The 22,560-nt window shown below is 41.9% G+C and overlaps 1 protein-coding gene across 1 annotated transcript; it reads left to right on the forward strand.

Moving 5' to 3' along the window:
• The first annotated feature begins 11,462 nt into the window (after positions 1-11,462).
• Positions 11,463-22,236, forward strand: MRPS23 (mitochondrial ribosomal protein S23). The gene is made up of 4 exons (XM_026680473.2): positions 11,463-11,662; positions 17,177-17,254; positions 17,340-17,463; positions 21,896-22,236. Exons 1-4 carry the CDS (start codon positions 11,535-11,537, stop codon positions 22,025-22,027), a joined length of 462 nt encoding a protein of 153 aa, XP_026536258.2. The 5' UTR covers positions 11,463-11,534; the 3' UTR covers positions 22,028-22,236.
• Positions 22,237-22,560: the final 324 nt, after the last annotated feature.

Below are 22,560 nucleotides of genomic sequence, written 5' to 3' on the forward strand. Positions count from 1 at the left end.
ATGTAAAAGAAGTTGGATTCTGATGTCATGTTGATGGATGCCATATTGACTTTTTTGACCTCCTGGGACATTTCTGCTGTCATTGTTCCTATTGTCTCTCAGCCCAACTTGAATCCCCTCCCATCTTGCTTCCGTGCAACCTCTCTGATAACTTTGTATTCCTTGCATTGCTGGGAAAGAGAACCAGATTGAAAAATAAGAATGGGTGTGAAAACTTACATTCGATATAGTGTCCTTTTCCCGTTTCTGTGAATTCAGTGTCTCTTATAGTCCTCATGACATATGCCCTTAGTCTTGTCCCACCTGTGCAGGGGTGTCAAACTTGTAGCCCGCAGGCTAGATGTGTCATGCGCTGGCCCCACACACCCCTGGTTTAGCGAAGGGGAAAAAAGTTATGATACGTCACGTGACAATAATGTGTCATTGCGAGGTTGACATCCCTGATTTACAAAATTGGGGCTAAGCTAAGATCGGACTACAGTAGTCCACATTTAACAACCATAATTAAGACTGGCAACTAGGTGCCCATCTATGTTTGTGAAATAAGGGAATACCTTTTTTTAAAAGTGACAATTTCTCTTTAGAATTTTTTATAACTACATAGATAAAAGCACAAGGATGCACATTGGCCTGTTAAATGTAGGCAGCTTCTTAATTGATTGCCGCTGAAGGGTGGAGTTAATACTAATGGTAGGACCTGTAGTGGAAGCCTTGAAAACAGTCACCAATTCCTGGGCTCATGCATTTATGCCAAGCCATATTTCTCAAACTCAGCAAGTTGGTATGTGGACTTCAACTCCCAGAATTCCTCAGCCAGCATAACATAACTGACTGGGGAATTCTGGGAGCTGAAGTCCACATATCTTCAAGGTTGCTGAGGTTCAGAAATATTCATGGTTGTCTCAAAGGTGCTTTTTTTCAAGAGGCAACTGGACTTTCTGGTTTTTCTTTGAAGAGGTTTTGCTTCTCATCCAAGAAGCTTCTTCAGCTCTGACTGGATGGTGGGGAATGGAAGGATTCCAGTCAGAGCTGAAGAAGCTTCTTGGATGAGAAGCGAAACATCTTCAAAGAAAAACCAGAAAGTCCAGTTGCTTCTTGAAAAAAGCACCTTTGGGTTGCTCACCTTGAGCTTGCCTAGTTTTGCTGTACTGAATAAACTATAAACCATGAAGTATAACCGAGAGTAACTGGATTTGTGCAAGCTACTGAGTCAAAACCAGTCGTGCATTTGCTAGGTGAATCATGCCATTAGCATATTTTAGGAGAGAATTGGTAATCCCTGGAGCGATTGAAAGCTGTTTTGCTGTTTCCATCCCTAGCGATGACAGACAATGGTAGCAAAGCTGCCTGTTTCCAGATGTTAGTCTATTTTGATCATGTGTCTAATGCAGAGGTTTGAGTAAGAGCAAAAGGATTATATATACTGTATATGTTCAGTCATTTGGGGTATATCTCTTGAAGTGAAATCCAATAACAAGGAGAATCCTGCTGCTATAAAGGGAAAAATTGTGTGCAAATGCAGATTCAGGTAGTCCTTGACTTATGACCACAATTGGGACCAGAATTTCAGTTGCTAAGCAAGGTGATTGTTAAGTGGGTTGTCCCTGATTTTACAACCTCTTTTGCCACAGCTGTTAAGCAAAGCTTTTTAGAAACCAGCTGGGCAGTTCTCAAAAGGTGATCACATGACCCCAAGCACCTGAATTTTGATCATGTGACCATGGGGGAATGCTGTGGAGTCATAAGTATGAAGACTGGTTGCAAGTCAACTTTTTTCACTGCCATTGTAACTTTGAACAGTTGCTAAATAAATGGTTGTAAGTCAAGGACTACCTGTACTTTTTAGGACTTCTCTGCCCAGGTTCCCTGGCATTTTAAAAAATATGGGTTCAATTGGGGCCTCTGCTATAGCTGGACCTGTAGCAGTGAGTTCCTGAGCATGCAAAGAGTTACTTGTATACCCCTCTCTGTTACTAATGCACTTGGTTAAACCAAAATGCTCAGCAATAGATGCGAAACGTTGTAAAATTTTACTCAATTTTACTGTGATTGTTTTTCACTCGGGGAGAATGAGATGCAAGGAAACGAGCTGGCAAATTTCTTGGTCTCTTAGGATGGCTTTCTTTTCTGTCAGCTTCACTGGAGTTTTATAGATGCAAGATTTAGCTTTGCTATCTGTACCCGACAAAATTTAATTGGAAGCCAATTCTTGCCTCACAGTTTGGAAGAGAATGGAACAATGCATACGGTCTTCTGTTTGGCCTATTATTGGGATTTTTTCTCAGCTAAGAGGCTTACAAAAAATCAGGCCAAGACTATATATATCCATGTTGCTCTAAAAGACTTGGAGAGTTCTCTGAGGCTTAAGCCTTGCTGGTGCTGGGAAATCCTGAATGATTCTTTTTATGCTTTCCAAGTCAGGATTTTTATTTTTATTATTATTATTGAAAAACATCAATGCATCTTGGGAAAAAGGGAGTTTTTTACTCTGGGGTTCCATCCTAGCTTCCAGGCTGTTACGAAGGTTGGAGAAAACAACCTTGCTTGCAAAATAAATTGTGAACAGGAAAGGCAGCTGAACACCATACCTGGGCAGGCAGTTGATTATTAATACCATGCCAATCCAGGTTCCTAGGTTAGGGTACTTAATCTTTGCCCTCAGAGCAAGCTAGATGTTTGGCCAAAGCTGGAAAGAAAAACATCCATAAAACTCGAAAGCTCTTGTGTTCACACCACCTCTTCTCCACTGTTCCTTAACTGAAAATACTGGGTAACCAATTTTCCATTTTTATTGAGATCCTGGGCCTTTTCCTGACAGTTGGGAAGAACCAAATGGCCAGAATTAGATTCTGTTGTGGAAGCATTTCACAGAAATTCCAGAACGGAAGGTAGCCGCCATTTCTCGCTCCAGTTTCCCCAAAATTAACCCATAATTTTTTTAATTTTTTTTTGCTATGCCAGCCTTCCCCGCACTAGAAACATGGATGCTCTTTTAAGCTTTACCAAAACTGCTTGCACTGCTGTTGCGTTGCATATAAGCAAAGTTTGGAAAACTTTTTTTTACAAAATACCTTTTGTAAAAAAAAAAAAAAAGATTATTGTCTCCGTGTACAGATTCTCAGTAAGTTTCATGCCAGGAGTTCTTGCTCAGTTTTGGAAGTGGTTCGGAAAAGAACAGTTTGGCTCTGAGGCTTTGGAAATTTCCATTAATGATATCCATGGAATAATTTTGTTAAGATGGTACAGTAAGTGCTTTTTTGTTCAGTTTCTCATATTCTCCCCCACCGTCTCCCCTGTAAATGGGTTTTCAGGGCTAGAAAGATCAACACCCAAAAGCTAAGGGTTCCCCCCCAAACCCCATCAAAACAATGTACAATCCATGACAGTAATGTCTGTATTGCTTTCTCTCTTCAAAAGGAGAAGAGACTACTGAAGGGGGGGGCAGGAATAAAACACATGAGAGACAGTTTGTGATGTTTGTGAATGTTGGTCTTTTAGAATTTATTTCCATACATACTTTTTTCTTAAAAGATGTTTAATATTAATTCGTATAATAAACTCATATTGTACTCTCTTAAACTTTCCTCTTTGCGAGGCTCTGCTGTCATTTGTGGGTCGCCTGGCAGTGAATTGAATGCCAATAAAACTTATTGATCAAAGGTAGATTTACAAGAAAAAAAGCTTACTGAATGTAGGACAGCCAATTCTTGGAATGGAATGGAATGGAATGGAATGGAATGGAATAGAATAGAATAGAATAGAATAGAATAGAATAGAATAGAATAGGAGATATGGAATGGAACAGAACAGAACAGAATAGAATAGAATAGAATAGGAGATATGGAATAGAATAGAATAGAATAGAATAGAATAGAGATATGGAATGGAATGGAATAGAATAGAATAGAATAGAATAGAATAGAATAGGAGATATGGAATGGAATAGAATAGAATAGAATAGAATAGAATAGAATAGAGATATGGAATGGAATAGAATAGAATAGAATAGAATAGAATAGAATAGGGGATATGGAATAGAATAGAATAGAATAGAATAGAATAGAATAGAATAGAATAGAGATATGGAATGGAATGGAATAGAATAAGAGTTGGAAGGGATCTTGGAGGTCTTCTAGTCCACCCCCCCTGCATGGCAGGAAACCTTACACCACTTCAGACAAATGGTTATCCAATCTCTTTTTAAAAACTTCCAGTGAAGTCCAACTTCATTATCTTCTGTGATGTATTTAATTTAACCTACATTAATGCATTGACTCCTCACAAAATGACCTGATCCACATATCATGCAATACTATTGTTTGCTTAAATGCTGTTTTCTTTTAATAAATCAGGCTTGGCTGGGTTTATATAACAAGTTACACCAAAATCAAATAAGATACATTTTGACTTAGGAATGAATCATAATTATCTAGATTCCCCCTTAGTCCTATCTTACTGATGAAGGATTCTTGGAAACTCAAAAGCACACTATTTAGCTTCATAAAGAAATTATGAGTTTGATAAATATGCTGCTTTCCATCTCCCCTTCAGCCTATATGCTGCTTTTGGTGTTTATCCTAAATGTAATTATTCTAAAGCAGGGGTATCCGACCTTGGCAATTTTACGACCTGTGGAGTTCAGCTCCCAGAATTCTCCCAGCTGGCCATACTGACTGGGGAATTCTGGGAGTTGAAGTCCGTAAGTCTTAAAGTTGCCAAGGTTGAACACCCCTGTTCTAAAGGAACTTTCTTTATGTTTAATGGAGACTTACACCTTTTGCTAAACCAGTTGGGGTCTGTTGGGTCTATGTTTACAGGCAATCCTTGATTAACAATGGCAATTTGGGACCAGAATTGTTGTTGCTAAGGGTTAGGGTTCTTGCCAAGAAAACTACAAAAACTCAAGAAAACTACAAAAACTCAAAAACACACACCTACACATACTTCTTTTGAAAGCACCCAGAAAATGTTCTGCCTAAAATGGATCCTCCTACAGTCAGCCAGAGCCCAAAGCATGCAGTTTCTTTTTTAAGGCAAACATTTTGTATTTGGCTCAGAAAGGAGTAGGAAGCAAACTCAGATCACATGTCACGCCATTCCCATGAAAGAAGTCCAGTCAAAAGTGTGACTGCTGGTTTTGGTTCCCGCTTCAGCTTCCGTAAAGTGGATCGTGGATCACAAGACATTGAGACTCTAGAAAGAGTGCAGAGAAGAGCAACTAAGATGATTAAGGGGCTGGGGGCTAAAACCAGGGGTGGGATACAATAGGGTTAACTACCGGTTTGGGATTTACTAGCTTCCCTACACGCCTGTAAATCGTCATCAGCATGCTGTGTGCAGAGAAGCAGCCTTTGAAACAGCCCTCTTTTCCTGCTTTTTTAACTGCAGCTGTGCCTCGTTTGGCAGCTGAAGTTGAAAAAATCAGGAAATAAAGATCAGGTAAGAGCCAGGGTGGGTGGGTAGGCAAAAACATCAGCAGACATAGAACCGGTTCTATATCTGCTGCTCTTCAGAGCTACAGTTCTACAGAAGTGGACAGAACCAGTAGAAACCCACCCCTGGCTAAAACATACAATGAATGATTGCAGGACCTGGGTATGTATAGTAGTGTAACAAAGAGAAGGACTAGGGGTGTCATGATAGCAATCTTCCAATATTTAAGGAGCTGCCACAAAGAAGAGGGGGCCAGTCTATTCTTCAAAGCACCTGAGGGCAGGACAAGAAGCAATGTATGGAAACTAATTTGAAGAGAAGCAATCTAGAACTAAGGAGAAATTTCCTGGCAGAACAATTAGTCACTGGAATGGCTTGCCTTCAGAAGCTGTGGGTGCTCCATCACTGGAGGTTTTTAAGAAGAAACTGGGCAGCCATTTGTCCAGATTAATATAGGGTGTCCTGCTCAAGCAGAGGGTTGAACGCCCCCAAACTCTGTTATTCAGATAGCAAATCTTTGTAGGACTGTGATCTGGAAAATTAAACATGCAGGACATGCTACTGTCCATCCCTGCTTTAGATTCATTCAAACCACAGGAAACACTAAATCCAAAAGGACCCTTCCAAAAGTGCCTTCTGAAAGACAGCAAATGTGTTTGTTTGTTGTCGTAACCTTGGTTCTGCATGTTAACAGAGATACTGACTGGGCGAGGAAGAGACAAAGACTGTAGGAAATACATTGTACCAGCTGCCATCTGGTGGCATAGTTGGGAAGCACACACACACACAAACAAAAAAAACATGCCAAGGCTAAATTATAATCAATGCTGAGGATTAGCTGGCTAGCACCCTGTGCTCTCATCCTGTGCTGTGGTCAAGTACCTGTGAGAGACTGTGTAAAAGCTGAGGAAAGAATGGAAGAGAGACTCAATATAAACAGACAGCTTGTTTCATAAAGGCAACTTAGCCCAGGTGGGGAGAAGTCTAGGAAGAAATGTTTTAAAGCATTTAGAACCACTTAAGAGTTGGAAGGGACCTTGGAGGTTTTCTAGTCCACCCCCTCACTTAGACAGGAAACCCTATACCATTTCAGATAAATGGTTGTCCAGTCTCTTCTCGAAAACCTCCACTGTTGGAGCTCTTACAACTTCTGGAGGCAAGTTGTTCCCCTGATTGATTGTTCTGTCAGGAAATTTCTCCTCAGTTCTAGCTTCTCTCCTTGATTAGTTTCCATTCGTTGCTTCTTGTCCTGCCTTCTAGTGCTTTAGACAGAGAATAGCTTGACTCTCTCTTCTTTGTGGCAGCCCCTGAGATATTGGAACATTGCCGTCATGTCACCCTTAATCCTTCTTTTCATTAAACTAGACATACTCAGTTCCAGCAACCGTTCTTTATGTTTTAGTCTACAGTCCAGTCCCCTTTGTTGTCATCTTTGTTGCTCTTCTCTGCACTCTTTCTAGAGTCTCATTATCTAGAGCAGGGGTGTCCAACCTTGGCAACTTTAAGACTTGTGGACTTCAACTCCCAGAATTCCTCAGCCAGCAAAGCTGGCTGAGGAATTCTGGGAGTTGAAGTCCACAAGTCTTAAAGTTGCCAAGGTTGGACACCCCTGATCTAGAGCATTCATTTACATTCAGGAGGATGACTGAAAAGCAACAACACAGGAAGAAAAAGGTGGAATTGTAGGGGGGAAAAAACACAATGACATTGTCTTTTAGTGATCTTCTTGTCATGATCAATTGGGATAAAAACATCTGGGAAAGTTAATAAAATATTTTCCAGCCTTGGGGGATCTGGAGTAGCTCGGTCTCTCATTTGAAGCAATTCAGTAATAATCAATTGTAATTTTTCATGATTAAATATCACTGAATGAACGGAGTCAGCTGCAGTTTATCCAGCACAGGGTTAAACAAACCATAGCTTCATATGATGTGTGAACCACCTCCTTCTCCATCACTGGGCTGCCCACTGGAATAGATCTGATAACCCAAACAGACATTTTTGTTCTGATCTGCAAAGATAAGGCTTTATATTCCCAAGGAAGAGTCTTGTTGAAGAAAGGACAACAGAGTCCCGAATTCCGTTTCCAAACCTGATGGTCAAACAATGTCTCTGAGAAGTTCACAAAATGTTCCCAAGAAATGAATCAACCAGCAAGAGCTGGGTTGCACCCAGAACATGCTTCACCCAGGCAGCCACTGATCCAGCCAGTTCTGGCACCATATAATTAATAGTTCCAATCAACTGAAAATATGCCATTGTAAGAATACATTCTCTACCCACTTCAGGAAATGCCTGAGATCCCTCAAGCCTTTTTACTAGGTGAGCACTGGCAAATGATTACATTGATGGTTTTCAACCTTGGTCACTTAAGACAGGGGTCCCCAACCCCCCAGGCTGCGGCCCAGTACCAGGCTGCGGCCCATTCAGAACCAGGCTGTGCAAGTGGCAGGAGAGCACATGCACAGCTCCATTTGACACTGTCAAATATTTAAAACCTCTTAATGCCTTGAACTACAATGCACCTTGGAGACCATGTGCAACTTCGGAGGCAGTCTGCAAGTAGTCCTCAATTTACAACCAGAATGGGGACTAGAATTTCCATTTGCTAAGCAAGGCAGTTGTTAAGTGAGACATGCCTAATTTTACAAACTTTTTTGCCATGGTTGATAAGGGAATCACTAGTTAATTGAATCATGCGGTTGTTAAGCAAATCTGGCTTCCCCCATTCACTTTGCTTTGTTGGAAGCTGGATGGGAAGGTCACAAATAGCAATCACATGACCCTGGGACACTGCAACCATCATAAATGGAACATAATTCCCCCAGAGATTAGAATGGCCCCCTCACTAATACTCTTCCGGAAGGCACTGAAGACCTGGTTCTGCCAGCGGGCCTGGGGAACCCAGAGTGGGATGGAGCCCCTCAAATGGCTCGTGTGATCTGCTGTCATCAGGGCAGGGAATGGGAGTAGGGGGTGATTTTTTTTTCCAGATTTCATTCTATTGTACTTTATTAATTTTTTTGATTCTTTTAATTAGTTTTTTATTGTTTTTTATTTTAAATATGATTTTACATTCTGTAAGCCACCTCGAGTCGCCATGGGTGACTAGGCAGCAATATAAATTCAATAAATAAATAAAATAAACACACGCCAGTTACCACGCACCCAATTTTTTTTTATCACGTGACCATGGGGATGCTGCAATGTTTGTAAGACTGGTTGTAAATCACTTTTTCCAGTGCTGTTGTAACTTCAAACAGTTACTACATGTGTGGTTAGGGACTTCTGTCCTCACAGTGAGTTGTGTTGGGGGGGGGGGTGCACGAAGGGAGGCTCAGCCAATCTCATTGTACACATGTTGTACTTTGACAATAAAGGTAATAATGGTTGTAAGTCAAGGACTACTTGCACTGCAGTGGCTAAATTGATAAAATTGATTTCTTAAAGATGTCCATCACCATCAGCCAAGAATCCCAGGCTTGTGGTAAGGTAGATCAAAAACCATCTTAGGGAAAAATATTGGATAACCACTTTTGTAATTTCATTTCAAAAATGCAATAAAGCATCCGTATAGTTAGCAGGATCTGAGCTCACCTGAAGAGTATTCTTATCCATATAGTGTGTTATGTGAACCAAGTCAATCCAGTAAACCAGCATGTGCAATCTAGACTAATATATCAGAGTGGTAGAGTTGGCAAGGACCTCAGAGGTCATCAAGCCCAACCTACACACTGCATGATTCACTACCCCATCCCCAATAGTTTATTCATCTATTTCTGTAAAGAAAAGAGAAATGAGTGTGGAAAAGGTATGAACTGCCTCCCGGCGAGTTGGGTGGTATATAAGATAGAGATGAATGAATGAATGAACCATTAAAGTATAATAATGAATGGTCTGGTCCAGAAACCTGGAAACTGTGAGTTTAACAACAATAAAAGGAAATACTATGAATAATTCCAGAAAGATGAGATATAAATCTAAAAAATATGATTTCTGACACTAAGCCTAAAATCATGGTTTAAAAACCAAAGTGACTGGATTCTCACCAAACCAAATATGCCACATTATGTTCAGGAAGATGTTAAGATGTGAACTCAACCATGATTTACTTTATAAACGATAGTTAAAATAGCCATAACATAGTACAGTGTTTTTCCACCTTAGCAACTTTAAGATGGGTGGACTTCAACTCCCAGAATCCCCCAGCCACTGAGGAATTCTTGAAGTTAAAAGGGCACACATAGTAAAGTCACCACAGTTGGGAAACGTTGCCTTTACAGTGGAAAAGTGAGCCGAAGAATCTCTTATTATTTAATTCTGAAAATACACATTGCACATTTAAGCAAACCACGTTTTGCAAAATAAATTTTGTTGTACGTATGTACAGTGACAATAAAGATGATGATGATTTTGGCTTTGCAAATTGCAGGAATCCAGCCTCTGGTGCTCTATTCCAAATAATAATTAATAGGAATATGCATTGTAAGCCCTACATTCCACAGGTAAGCTCACAAGAGAATCTAAATGATTTTCCAGTTTTGATTATTTCGCTTCCTGCATAAAGTTAATGCGATCCTTCCTTCAGCGGCGCTCTTTTATCGATTGCTTCTGTCTTTGTAATCTATATTGCTCCCCTATCGGCTTGCCACTATCGCGCGGCGATTGAAGTCTCGCGAGATCTCTCGGTTTCCGTTTCCGTGACCCGAGGTTGCTAAGGGCCGCTTTGAGTTGCCAAGAGAGGCCTAATTTAGGCCTAGTTTGAGAGGCAATGGCGGGCAGCCGGTTGGAGAAGTTCGGAACAATCTTTACCCGGTGGGTCTTTCGGTTCCTCCCCCTTCCTGCATTTTGGGTTAAGGCTTGTGAAAAGCGGCGGTCGTAAAATGTATACTAGGAAGCATGAAAGCAGCGAAATGAAAGCGTGGCTGCTTTGGGGCAGTTAATTTAAAAAAAAGTCTAGGAAATTTGCGATAAATGCGCTCGCTCCCTGTAAAAATACAATGTTTGGATAGCAAAAGCCCGGGGAATCCCTGGAAGGCACAAAGAATTGTGGTTCTCTTGGGGCTGGACGGGGTTATTTGAAAGCCCGAAAGTGGTCGAACCTCCCGTTTCAGAGGCAGTCAGCCTACTTCACGTGTTCCTCCTTCTCGAAAGGAACTGCCAAGTGCTGGCTTAGTTAGGAAATATTTTTTCATTGTAACCCGCCCCTTTAATGAAAAGGATCTGTTTTATATTTTATTTATTTTATTGTATTAAATTAATTATGGTTTCCTATTCTCTTCTGGAGAGGGTGGCTTTACAAAATGTAATAAACCCATGGAATACCAATAAAAAACCATAAACACCATAAAGTATCAATAGTGTTCATTTATATATATGTAAGAAAACAAATATATATAAATGTGTAAATATATATAAATTTATAAATGGTATTCAGCTTTGTTTGGTTATTTTCCCATGTCATTATAGTTGTGCTTTTAATAGTTGTGGACAGAAATGGGAAAATACCTGAAACAAAGCGGAATACACACGTATGCTACCCCCTGGTCAATATACTCTAAGTTAAACTTTTGGGGTGTGGAAAAACAAATTTATAAATGTATATAGTAAAATTATTTTATATGTGTTTGTGTATATATATAATGTATATAAATTCATATATTTTATTAAATACATTATAGCTGGCCAATGTCTTCTGTTATTGGGCAGCCATAATATATTTAATAAACACATAAAATATTAATTTTGCTATTAGTATTATTAATATGATAGTAATGATAGTTCCCCCCCCCCCCCTTTTCCTCTTTATTCAAATGGTTTTCCTATTCTTTCCTTGCAGGGTGCAGAACTTGAGTCCACAGTTCTGACATTCACTGGTATTTTATTTTCTATTTTTTTTCCAAGCTAAGCAACTGTATGAAGTTCCCATTTGTTTGAAACCCATTAGATAATAGTCAATATTTTTTTTTTGGTATATTTTTGTTTGGTATTGAACAGCTTTACATCATCAGGGATAGTTTGCTTTTTAGTTGCGGTACAACAACTTCTACATTTAAATGTTTTTTAATGTGTGTATATAATGTATTAAATTCATATATTTTATGCATTATAGCTGGAGCCACACTTATGCGCAATATTCGCTATTAGTTTTAGTAGGGTCCCCCCTCCTGGTTCTAAAGATAACAGATACAGTGCCCCCCATACTTTACCCGGAGGATCAGATCAGAGCGTAAGAGTGTCTTCTTTCTTTTCTCACTTTTATTTCCCCTCTCCTCCCATTTATTACAGGTTGTCCTTGCTTATTTAACTGCTTGTTCAGTGCCGTTCAAAGTTATAAACAGCCCTTATTTATTTCCTGTGGCATACATTTGTCAGGGAGATCTACACTTTACAGAATAGTCCTGACAGCTTAATTGCTAGTTTGTTCGGTTTCGTGCCTGCGCCCTTGTCCAAGATGTGCCACAGGAGACGAACTAGCTTGCACCAAGTAGCTAGTTGATGGCATCTTCCAGGCCTCTTCCGCCAATCCCGCCTCGTGTCCGGCAGGTCCACCTCCAGCTCCTCTTGCAACTAGCCTTTCCCACCGGAGTGGTACCCATTGGTCTACTTGCAATAATGCTTTCAAACTGCTGGGTGGGCAGGGCAGGAGCTAGAGGCAGATGATGGTCACTCACTCCATCCCGTGGTGCTATCAGCGCTCTAACCATCAGAGTGCCAACCATTCTTGCTCAGCAGATCCAGCATCTTTATGCTGTTGCACTACCGCACCTCCCACAAACATAACTAAAAAAGATTTACTATCACTCCTCGAAGATGCGGCCATTGCACTGTCCCCGCAGTCACATGACCTCAATTTAGGTGCTTGGCAACCAGTATGTATTTATGACAATTGCGGTGTCAAGTGGCCATGTGATCACCATTTGTGACCTTCACAACTGGCTTTTGACAAGCAAATTCAAGGGGAAAGCCGGTAGGAAATTGCAAGTTGCCGTCCCTGCATGATTTGCTAATGACACAGCCAGAGCTGTCATCAGGTGACATTTTAACTTTATGAACTTGTTGCTTAGTGATGGAGTTGTCGGTCTCTATTATAATTGGTAAATGAGGACTGCTTATATTTATTCAATTTTTATAGGCATTCCTCTCACATGTGTGATTCCAGGCAACCTGCAATAAAAGTGATAAAATGGAATATTTGTAACTCAAGGTTGAACTTAAAGTCTGTAGAGATTCCAAAGGTGCTTTTTCAGGAGGCAACTGGACTTTCTTCGTTTTTTGTCCTTGAAAATGTTTCGCTTCTCATCCAAGATGAGAACTGAATAAACTTTTTTCTTTGAAAATGTTTCACTTCTTGTGGGTGTTCCGGTTTGAAGGGCTTCGGCGACAGACAGAAATCCGCGATCGTGCGTGGTTTCTGTCTGCGCTCGCCGCTGAAGCGCCCTGAGCCGGCTGGTTTCGGGGCTAAGCCACCCCGTAGAGGTGGTGAAGAGGGGAGAGACCGCCAGCAGGGTCGAGGAGAGCCGCATCTCCTCCTCCTCAGCTGGCCATTACTCCCTTTCCCGAAGGTGGTTGCAGCGGGAGTCAGAAATGGCCACCACAAAGAAGAACTCGACCAGAAAAGAATGTGCAGGAGGAAGATAAGAAGTGAAAGTTTTGGCTGACTGGGTTAAATTGTAAAAGCAACAACCAAGGTACCCTGGAATTTAAACTTACAAAAAATAACATCGCTCCCAAAGAAGAGTCGGAAGCAGCAAAGGAAAGTGAAAAGGGAAAGGTTTGGCTTTTTTTTTTCTTCTCTCTCCTTCCCTATACTGACAACTAAGAGACTTAAATAAGAAATCGGAAAAATCCGCTTTGACATCAATAGGCAATTAAGCTGAAAATAAAACAAAATGCCAAAGGGATAATAAAGATTTCTGGACATTAAAAACTTTCTTTTTCATAAGCAGGAAGGGAGAGAAAAAGAATAAGGGCAGGATCTGGAAGAGGGAGGAGACTGCCTGGAATTAAAAAGAATCTAAAGTAAAACTTCAACAAGACTTCTAAAAGATACGTTTTAACTGAAACTTTGCAACTAAATAGCAACCCCAGGAAGAGAAAGTGAAAAAAAAGAGCAAAAAAGAAACAGCTTGCGTGTATTTGGATTATTTGGTGATCTTTGGATTTTTGGTTATTATATTTGAATGACTAAAATCAATCAGGTGGTTGTTTAAAAATTTATACAATGGCACCACTTCTGGATGAATTGAAAATGGAACTTAAAAAGTACAAAGAAGATCCACAAGAAGGGAAGGGTTCTTTTGGCTTCGTTTTTCAATTCTTAGAAATGGAGATTTGGAACTAAGAAACAAGAAAAGACTGCAAAACAAGAAGACTGGGACAAAGAAGAAGCCATCTTTAATGAACAAGTAATTTTATGTGGGGAAGAAAAAGGAAAGGAGGGAAAGAGAATGGAGAATTTAAGACTTAAAAAAACAACCAAAGAAAAGAAAAATAATTGGAAAAATAAGTATAATACTGGAAAGCAACAGAAAAGGGGAATACAAAAGAGAGAAATAGAGGTAGAGAGACAAGGGGGTAAAAAAGGGGAGAGAGAAGAAGAGAGGGAAGAAGGAAAGAAAAATAAGTTACAAAGGACTGAAGCAAGATATAGAGAAACAGGACCTATTTAGGGATAATGGGTGAAAATCTAACTGAAAAAGGGATTCTGTAAAGATACATAAGATTGTATTGTTATATTAGTAATAGAAATAACTTTAGAAAATTGGAAACAACGTATGATTAAAATGAGGGATAAAATAGTGTAATTTAGTGAAATGTTTGTGAATAAAATAAGTGAAATAAAATAAATGAGAACATTGAATTAGGAAGGAACGGGAACATTTTAATTAGTTAATGTTTTATAAAATATAAGTGAAGGGGGGAATTAACTAAGAAAAATTTATAATTGTTCCCATAAAAGTATGATATTTAATTGAAAAGTAATGTTAAAGATGTGAAGACTTTAATGAATATTAATATTAATGATAGAATTGACTTGGAATGGAATGTTGTTTTAATTATATACATTTATAATTTTTTTCTTTTTTTAAGAATACAGTGTGTATTTTAAGAATGTACCAAGCAGAATCCGAATGGAAGTTATGTATTATATTGAATGTTACAACTTTAGGGAAAAGATATAAAGGCGTCATACTCCAATCAGTAACTACAGGAAAAATTTTGTTTAATGAGAAGAGATAATTAGATAATTGAAACAGGACAGACAAAAAATATAAATACAATGATTTGAATTGAGATGAGATAATTAAAATAAAATTGAGAAAATTAAAAGAGGGGAGAAGCTATGCAGAAAATGTAAAATAGTAATAAGATATGGAATAGAATATAAAAATGAGCATGAACTTGAATTTGTGTCTGTATGAAGAAATGTAACCCGGGATTATGGTGCTTTCAAAAAAGATGTTTTATTTGTATTTTTTTCTCTTTGTGAAAACTCAAATAAAATTTACAAAAAAAAGAAAGAAAATGTTTCACTTCTCATCCAAGAAGCTTCTTCAGCATTGACATGATTCCATTCCCTACCATCCAGTCAGAGCTGAAGAAGCTTCTTGGATGAGAAGTGAAACATCTGCAAAGAACAAACAGGAAAGTCCTGTTGGCTCCTAAAAGGGTCAAGGTTGAACTGTGGAGTTCTTGGTAGTTTCTGAGCTTGGTTGTTTGCTTGCAGACATTTTGTTACCCAAGTTACCTAGTCATCAGAGACTACCAAGAACTCTATAGATAAAATACATGAAGTACATAATATACTAATAAAAACCTAGAGTAGCTGAGTATTATAAAATGTCCATCAACAAAGCTAAAATATAGCTTATGTCACACACTTAGGGGCCTGGACTTGAGTTGCTTGGAAAAGGTAGTGGTACTTTTTCCTTAAAAAAAAAAAATCCTCCTTAACTTGCCAACTACTGATTTGCATGCATGTTTCCATGCTTTATATCTTTGTTACATAATGCTAGCCAACTAAAAATAATAATGTGCTTAATTTTATTATTAGATTTTTAATGCAACTTTAAAAAAATGTATTTGATCAATTTAAAGTGAAGAGCATAACTATTATTCCTGTCTCCTATTTCCCCCACAATTCTTTGTGGTAGGTAGTTTTGAGAAAGAGAATGCATGCAGCTGGAGACTCTAAGAACTCAACATTCTCCTGGTTTCTAGATCAGCACCTTCATCACTACACCAAACTGGCATTTTTAGACCTGTACAGAGTCATACTCCTAATTTATCCAGCCTGCATTTTGTCAATTATTGCTGATAGCAAGTGATTAGAATTTTGAATGACAATTGAGACAATTGAGATTTGATTGAGACATCCAGACTTGGAAACTTACTGAGCAAATTTAAGAGTATGATTTTTAGACAGACTTTTTATTCCCTTTCAATTTCTGGGGCTTTTAGATCTAAGGCATGTTGTAAACCAGGGGTCCGGTCCGTGGAACAAGTCCTGCTGGGCGCCGCCATCTTGTTTTGATGAAAAAGTGCTTCCGGTGAGCTTTTCCGGGTAGAAAGCTCACCGGAAGTACTTTTTCATCAAAACAAGATGGCGGCGCCCAGCTGATGTCGGTACCGGGCCGCGGCGTAAAAAAGGTTGGGGATCACTGTTGTAAACAACAGTAGCTTTTCAGATCTAAGGCATCGTTCCTTCTCCCTTTCTTGCAGTTTGAAGTAATAGGGATGTTATTGTGGAATTTCTTGCATACAAACTTTGTCCCTTGTTGCTATGATGTTTTGGAAAATGCCTCAGGAAATGACAAATATAGTTCTCGAGATATGACCGTCAACTGGTTGTAAGTTGTGATGATTGCAAAATGGGTCACTCATGGGTCACTCCTAACCCTTTATGCGGTAGTCATTAAGCAAATGCCATGGTTGTTAAGAGAAACCATGGCTTGTTATAGGCACGGTTTTCTGAAAACTGGAAGTTAGTGCTGGTTTTCAGCAAAATCATTGTAAAATGTGACTATGGGACGCTGTGAATTTTGTTGCTGAATGCCTGAAGATCAGTCATGTGACTGGCCGGAGGGGGCTGTTGGAACTTCAGAACCTGGTCATAAATAGCTCCAAGGTAAGTCCATCATAACTTCGAACAGTGGTAAGTCGAGGACTGCTTGTATTGTTAAGGTCTAAGTAATCTGCTTCCCCTCGTGATGTTACAGATCTAATGGCAGAGAAGGACTAGAGCTGATATCTTATTCTTGTTTTGCAGCTTCTTATATCTTCCAAACTTTTCCTGTTACACTGAAGCAGAAAATTACTAAGTGACAGTGTATAATTTCTCAAGAATTTCTGGGGGAAAGAAATCAAAGTAAATGTAAATAAACATTTGACAAGCATCTTTAAACAACCCCTTTTTAAAAAGAAAAATAATAATGAAATCCTTGTTTCCTTGGATAAGGTAGCATCAGCATCTCCTGCAGGAAAAATGATAGTTTTTGTATCCTGAATTAGACTAAGACTTCAAGTGAATAATACAATTTATAGGAAGCCTGTTCATTTCTCAAGGCGGGAGAGGAAATACAGCACTATTAGAGCTAAGTAGTATGTATTACCCACCCAGTGACATGTATTTGAGCTGGATACCATATAAACCTACCTAATAAATAAATACTAACATAGCAATATTCTTTGTCTACCTGGAGATAAGTCCTAAATTGAAATTTCTTATCTAATTCATTAGGAAATTTTATGAAGCCTATGGAGCTGGTTCAGGTATATTTGAACTAGCAAGATCAAATTATAAATCTCCCTGTCAGAGGTAAGTGAATAAACTCTCCCCTAAGGACTTTTTTTCTTTCAAGTTCACGGACTGGAAATTACGATCTTCCCTCTTGGAATTCCAGGTTTGTTGAGAAATACAATGAACTGAAGAAGAAGCAGGGAGACATGGACGAAGACCTACTATTTGCAGAAACAGGGAAAGCACTTTTGGCAGAGGGCCTGGTTTTATCAAGAAAAAGCAAAAAGGTAAGTATTACATCCAGAAGCCAATGCCATTTTTTATCACGTTGGAATGCACGGTGTGCAGCTGTCATAAGCGTGGCATAGTGATTAAATCACAGCTATGGTAACCATGTTTTAGTAGAAATCTTTTAAATCTTTTGAAAATGAAGAAGTACAGTGGCTCAGTGATGCCGTAGATGGTCTTTGCTTCAGCGGTTCGAGTCCCAGCACTGCGTTGCAGGGTGAGCTCCCATCACTCACCTCAGCTGCCCACCTAGCCGTTTGAAAGCAGGCTGCATGTGATAGATATGTAGGTACCACTTTGTTGAGGAGACAAGCCAGTGCTTCATGAGGATGGTCAGAATTCTGCAGGCACTGAACCTTCCCAGTTGCAACGCCTATTTGCCAGGCCTTGGAGGAGGGAGAGGGCTCCAGATGATGCTGCAGGAAAGCAGCTTGTCTTTCTTTGTGGTGCGGAACTAGCCCTGTGGCGCACCTTGGAAAGCGGTGCGAGCATGAACCAAACCAGGGCTAGCAGCCTTGGGCAGCCAAACTACTCTGCATTAGCATTATAGCCTCCTGGCTTATGTAACATCCCCATATGCTAAATCAGTGACTGCTAACTTTTTCAAGCACTGAGTGCCCAAAGCGCACATACGCACCCCCCAAAATGCAATATGCGCATGTCCCCTGCGCATGAGCCCCACCCCACTCATGCACAGCAGAGATCCGAAGACCAGTTGGCCGGCGAGAGGCACACACGCTGCGCAGCGGAGCTGAGCTGGAGCAACGGCTCGCATACCCACAGAGAGGGCTCTGCGTGCCACAGGTTCGCTATCACAGTGCTAAATAAAACAAAAACTTTGAAAACTTCAGGTTTTCTGGAAGGAGTACAAGGGGTTAAATTTCGGAGATTTAGCAGAGAAGGCCTCATGCCTGTCTGAAGTGATCCATAACATAAGGTGGTATTTTTAGCCGAGCCTCATTAATCTGCATAAGGGTTAATACCTAAGTCGTTATTGGATAAGAGACAGATCCAGATTAACTTATCTTCCAGAATAAGCAAATCCTTTTAATTAAAAAAAAAAAGGGGGGGGGAAATACCGTCATTTAGCAAAGAAAATCACTAGTCTCCTGGACCCCATAACACGGACTCCATAAAAAGGAACATTGAGGGAGGAATGAATTAGAAAGGAGGATGGCATGTTGAATTATTCAGTGTGTTATTTCCTCCATTAATAAGTGCCTAGAATTGGTACGCTTGTTCTAGGACAGGGGTGGGCAAACTTTTTGGCTCGGGGGCCACATTGACTTTTAAAATTTGACAGACGGGCCGGGTCAGCACAAGATTTTTTGGGAATCGCCCCCCCTTCCCCCCCTCTTCTCCTCCTTCCCCTCCCCTCGGAGGCCCCCTGACTCAGGAGTTGCTACCGCCGGTGCGGCTCCGCGCAGCTCCAGTCCCGCGTTGCCTTGGGAAGGAAAGGCAAAAGGAAGAGCCGCGGCGGTGCTTTGCAACGGAGCAGCAGCACCGGAGGCTCAGGCTCAGCGGCTCCTGGTTTTGCCTTTTCCTTCCCAAGGCACGCGGACTGGAGCCGCACGGAGCTGCGCCGGCGGTAGCAACTCCTGACAGCCCCAGCTGGACACCTGAGCGGAGCCCGGGCGAAACTGCCTGTTGCTGCTGCCGGAGCACTGCCGGGTCACCTCCTCCAAGCAGCCCGCCCGCCCGCCGGGCTTCCCTCTGCCACGCGGCTCGGGGCCAGGCGCGGCGTCCGCAAGTTAAAAGGAAGCCGAAAGTTGTTGGGAAGTTGCTCGGGTGCTGGGAGCAGGCTTTTAAAGTGCCGCCCAAGCAAAGTTTAAGCCTGGAAGCCCGGAAACCGAGCAACTTCCCAGCAACTTCCGGCTTCGTTTTAACTCGTGGGCACTCCGGCTCGCCCGAGCCGCACAGCAGCCCGCTCAAGCAGCCCGCCCGCCCGCCGGGTGAACCCTTCCCGCTCCTCGGCGGGAAGACGCTCCAGCCTGCAAACTTTGCCTTTGCAAAGCCCTGGAAGCCCTGGAAAACCGAGCAACTTCCCAGCAACTTTCGCCCGTTTTAACTCGCGGGCGCCGCCCGAGCCGCACGGCAGCCCATTCCAAGCAGCCCGCCCGCCCACCGGGCGGAACCCTTCCCGCTCCTCGGCGGGAAGACGCTCCAGCCTGCAAACTTTGCTTTTGCAAAGCCCTGGAAGCCCCGGAAACTGAGCAACTTCCCAGCAACTTTCCGGCCGTTTTAACTCGCGGGCGCTTGCGCTCACCCCGAGCCGCATGGCGGAGGGAAGCCCGGAGCTCCGCCGGGTCGCCTCCTCAAGCAGCCTGCCTGCCCGCCCGCCCGCCGGGCTTCCCCTCCGCCGCGCGGCTCGGGGCCAGGCACGGCGCCCGCGAGTTAAAACGAAGCGGAAAGTTGCTGGGAAGTTGCTCGGGTGCTGGGAGCAGGCTTTTAAAGTGCCGCCCGAGCAGGACTGCCGAGCCGGGAAGCGGGGCACCAAGGCAGGGCAAGGCTCCACCAGCAGCGGCCTAGCTTTAGGTGGCTCCAAGCAGCCTGCCCCGCCCGCGGGTGGAACCCTTCCCGCTCCTTGGCGGGAGGATGCTCCAGCCTGCAAGCTTTGCCTTTGCAAAGTTTAAGCCTGGAAGCCCCGGAAAAAAAGGGGATCGGATCGGGGACTCACCTTCGGAGAGGTCGCACTCAAAGGTGATTTCGAACTCCCAGCCGAGGCCTTTGCAAATTTCTTTTCTTTCCTAACCCTAGATCGCTCTGAACTGTTTTGCAGCTTTGGGGCCACGCGGCACAGGGCAATACGCCACGCCCAGCGATTTTTTTCAGGGGCGGGCCGGATTGGACTAGGAGTTATACATCAAATGGATTATTTTGGAGACATGGTATGCACCTTCTATCATTTGCTAATTTTGTCCCATGTTGTCCGACTCTTTGTGACCCCATGGACCCCTCCCTGTCCTCTGCTGTCTCCCAGAGTTTGCCCAAGTTCATGTTCATTGCATCAGTGACCCCGAATTAACCATCTCCTCCTCTACCGTTCCCCCTTCTCCTTTTGCCTTCGATCGACTTTCCCTGAAAGTGGCAGTTGGAGAGATTTCTTTCTCGTCTTGAATTGCTGAGGCAACTTTTTTTTTTTTTTTTGTCCTGGCATTTGCCTCCCCCAACTATATCCTTCCATTCAAATCTAGGTCCAGCAGTTTTGGGGGGATGGGAAGAGAGCTGTTACGCTGTTACTGTCAGTCACAGAACAAAGCTAGCTGGGGAAATTGAAGGCTAGGAATTGAAGTCTTAAAAATTGCCAAGGTTGAAAAACGCTGTGTTAGACCAATAGCTATCTGCCTGCTGTTACTTTCTTTATCAAATAGAAAATCCTCCAGTGAATCCCTACATAGGCATGTCCCACAAATAAGTCCAATTCCAGAGTAGTGTAAGACTGCAAGGTTGGCTTGCAGGAGGAGGAAGAAGCGAGACTCTAAGGTTGATCTCTGTTGGCCTGTAGACGCAAGAGACAGCTAGGTCAGAGATCTCCAATCTTGGGCACTTTAAGACTTGTGGACTTTTAACTCCCAAAGCTGGCTGAGGAACTCTGGGAGTTGAAGTCCACAAATCTTAAAGTGCCCAAGGTTGAAGACCTCTGAACCAGGGCAAGTTGATTTTGTGCAAACAGCTGTGTCCTTGGGAGCAATCTGGATCAGGAGCCCAGATCTCAATTTGCTACCACCATCTATCCTACACTACCTTATATGGATAGAGTTGGGCCTTTCCCTGCCAACCAGATTATGATATATACACTTGCTCTTTGCTCTTAGAAACACCAGCTACAGGCAGTCCTCGACTTACAACAGTTCATTTACTGACTCTTCGAAGCGACAGTAGCATTGAAAAAAGTGACTCGTGACCATTTTTCACACTTAACAACCGTTGCGGTCTGCCCACGGTCACGTGATCAAAATTCAAAACTGCATGGCAGTTGACTCACCTTTATGATGGTTGCAGTGTGCCAGGGGTTACATGATCCGCTTTTGCGACCTTCTGACAAGCAAAGCCAATGGGGAAGTCAGATTCACTTAACAACCGCGTTACTAATTTAACAACTGCAGTCTTTCCCTTAGCCATGGTGGCAAGAAAGGTTGCAAAATGAGGCAAAACTTACTTAACAAAGGTTTCACTTAGAAACAGAAATTTTGTGCTCAGTTGTGGTCATAAACCGAGGACCACCTGTATTGCCTTTGCCATCTTTGCCATCCTATTGATGTTGCTTCTGATTTGACTCCCTTTGCATGTAGAACAGAGGATGATAATTCGTTGGTTTGACAAGTTGCTCACAAGCTGATCAGGACCTGAAGCTGTGCTACTTTGACCTGGAAAGGTTCATTTTCTGGTTTCACTTTTGTACACTCTGTTCCTCTGCTTTTTATCCAATAGGTTGCTCCGATGCCTCCATCGACCAGGCCTGTATTGGAGCTTCAAGAGATACTTCAACAAGAGGAGGTCAGCACAGAAAATCCAGAGCCAAAAACAGAGCCCAGCGAAAAGCCAAAGGAAGAATCCTCCTAATAACTCTGTGTTTCTATTTCGACCAGTTTTTATTGACTGTGTGACTTTTTGACAGAAAGACTCATCTCAATGTTCTGATTTTTCTCCTCGTTAGGAATGCTGAACGTACAAGAACTGTCTTATGGCATGCTTCGGCAAGTCAGATTCCCTAAAGCGCATGTTTCAGCAAATGGTGGATTTGATTATTAAAATCGTTCTCTGGAAACGTTCCTGAGGTGGATGTTTTAAGCTTTCAGTTAAAGTAGAGATGAATTCCCTGTAGAATAATCCAGATGCTAAATTCCATTTATCCTTATCTGGGCCTGACCTGTAGGAAGCTGTGGATGGGATTATACGAAGGATCCGTGATAGGACATTAGATGTGATCCCCCCCCCCATGCTAGGGGATGGAGGTTGGTTGATGCGCATTTCTCTTTTTCCCTTTAACCCTTCATTATAGAGCATTGGCAGCTGGCATGAGCAGAGACGATGTTTCTACAGGCAGAATGGTGCCAGACAAAACTAGGGTTTCTTCACCTTGGCATATTTAGGAT

Source organism: Notechis scutatus, chromosome 1, assembly GCF_049901735.1.
Source record: "Notechis scutatus isolate UNSWTSFEM ecotype Mainland chromosome 1, rNotScu1.2, whole genome shotgun sequence".
NCBI classification, from domain to species: domain Eukaryota; kingdom Metazoa; phylum Chordata; class Lepidosauria; order Squamata; family Elapidae; genus Notechis; species Notechis scutatus.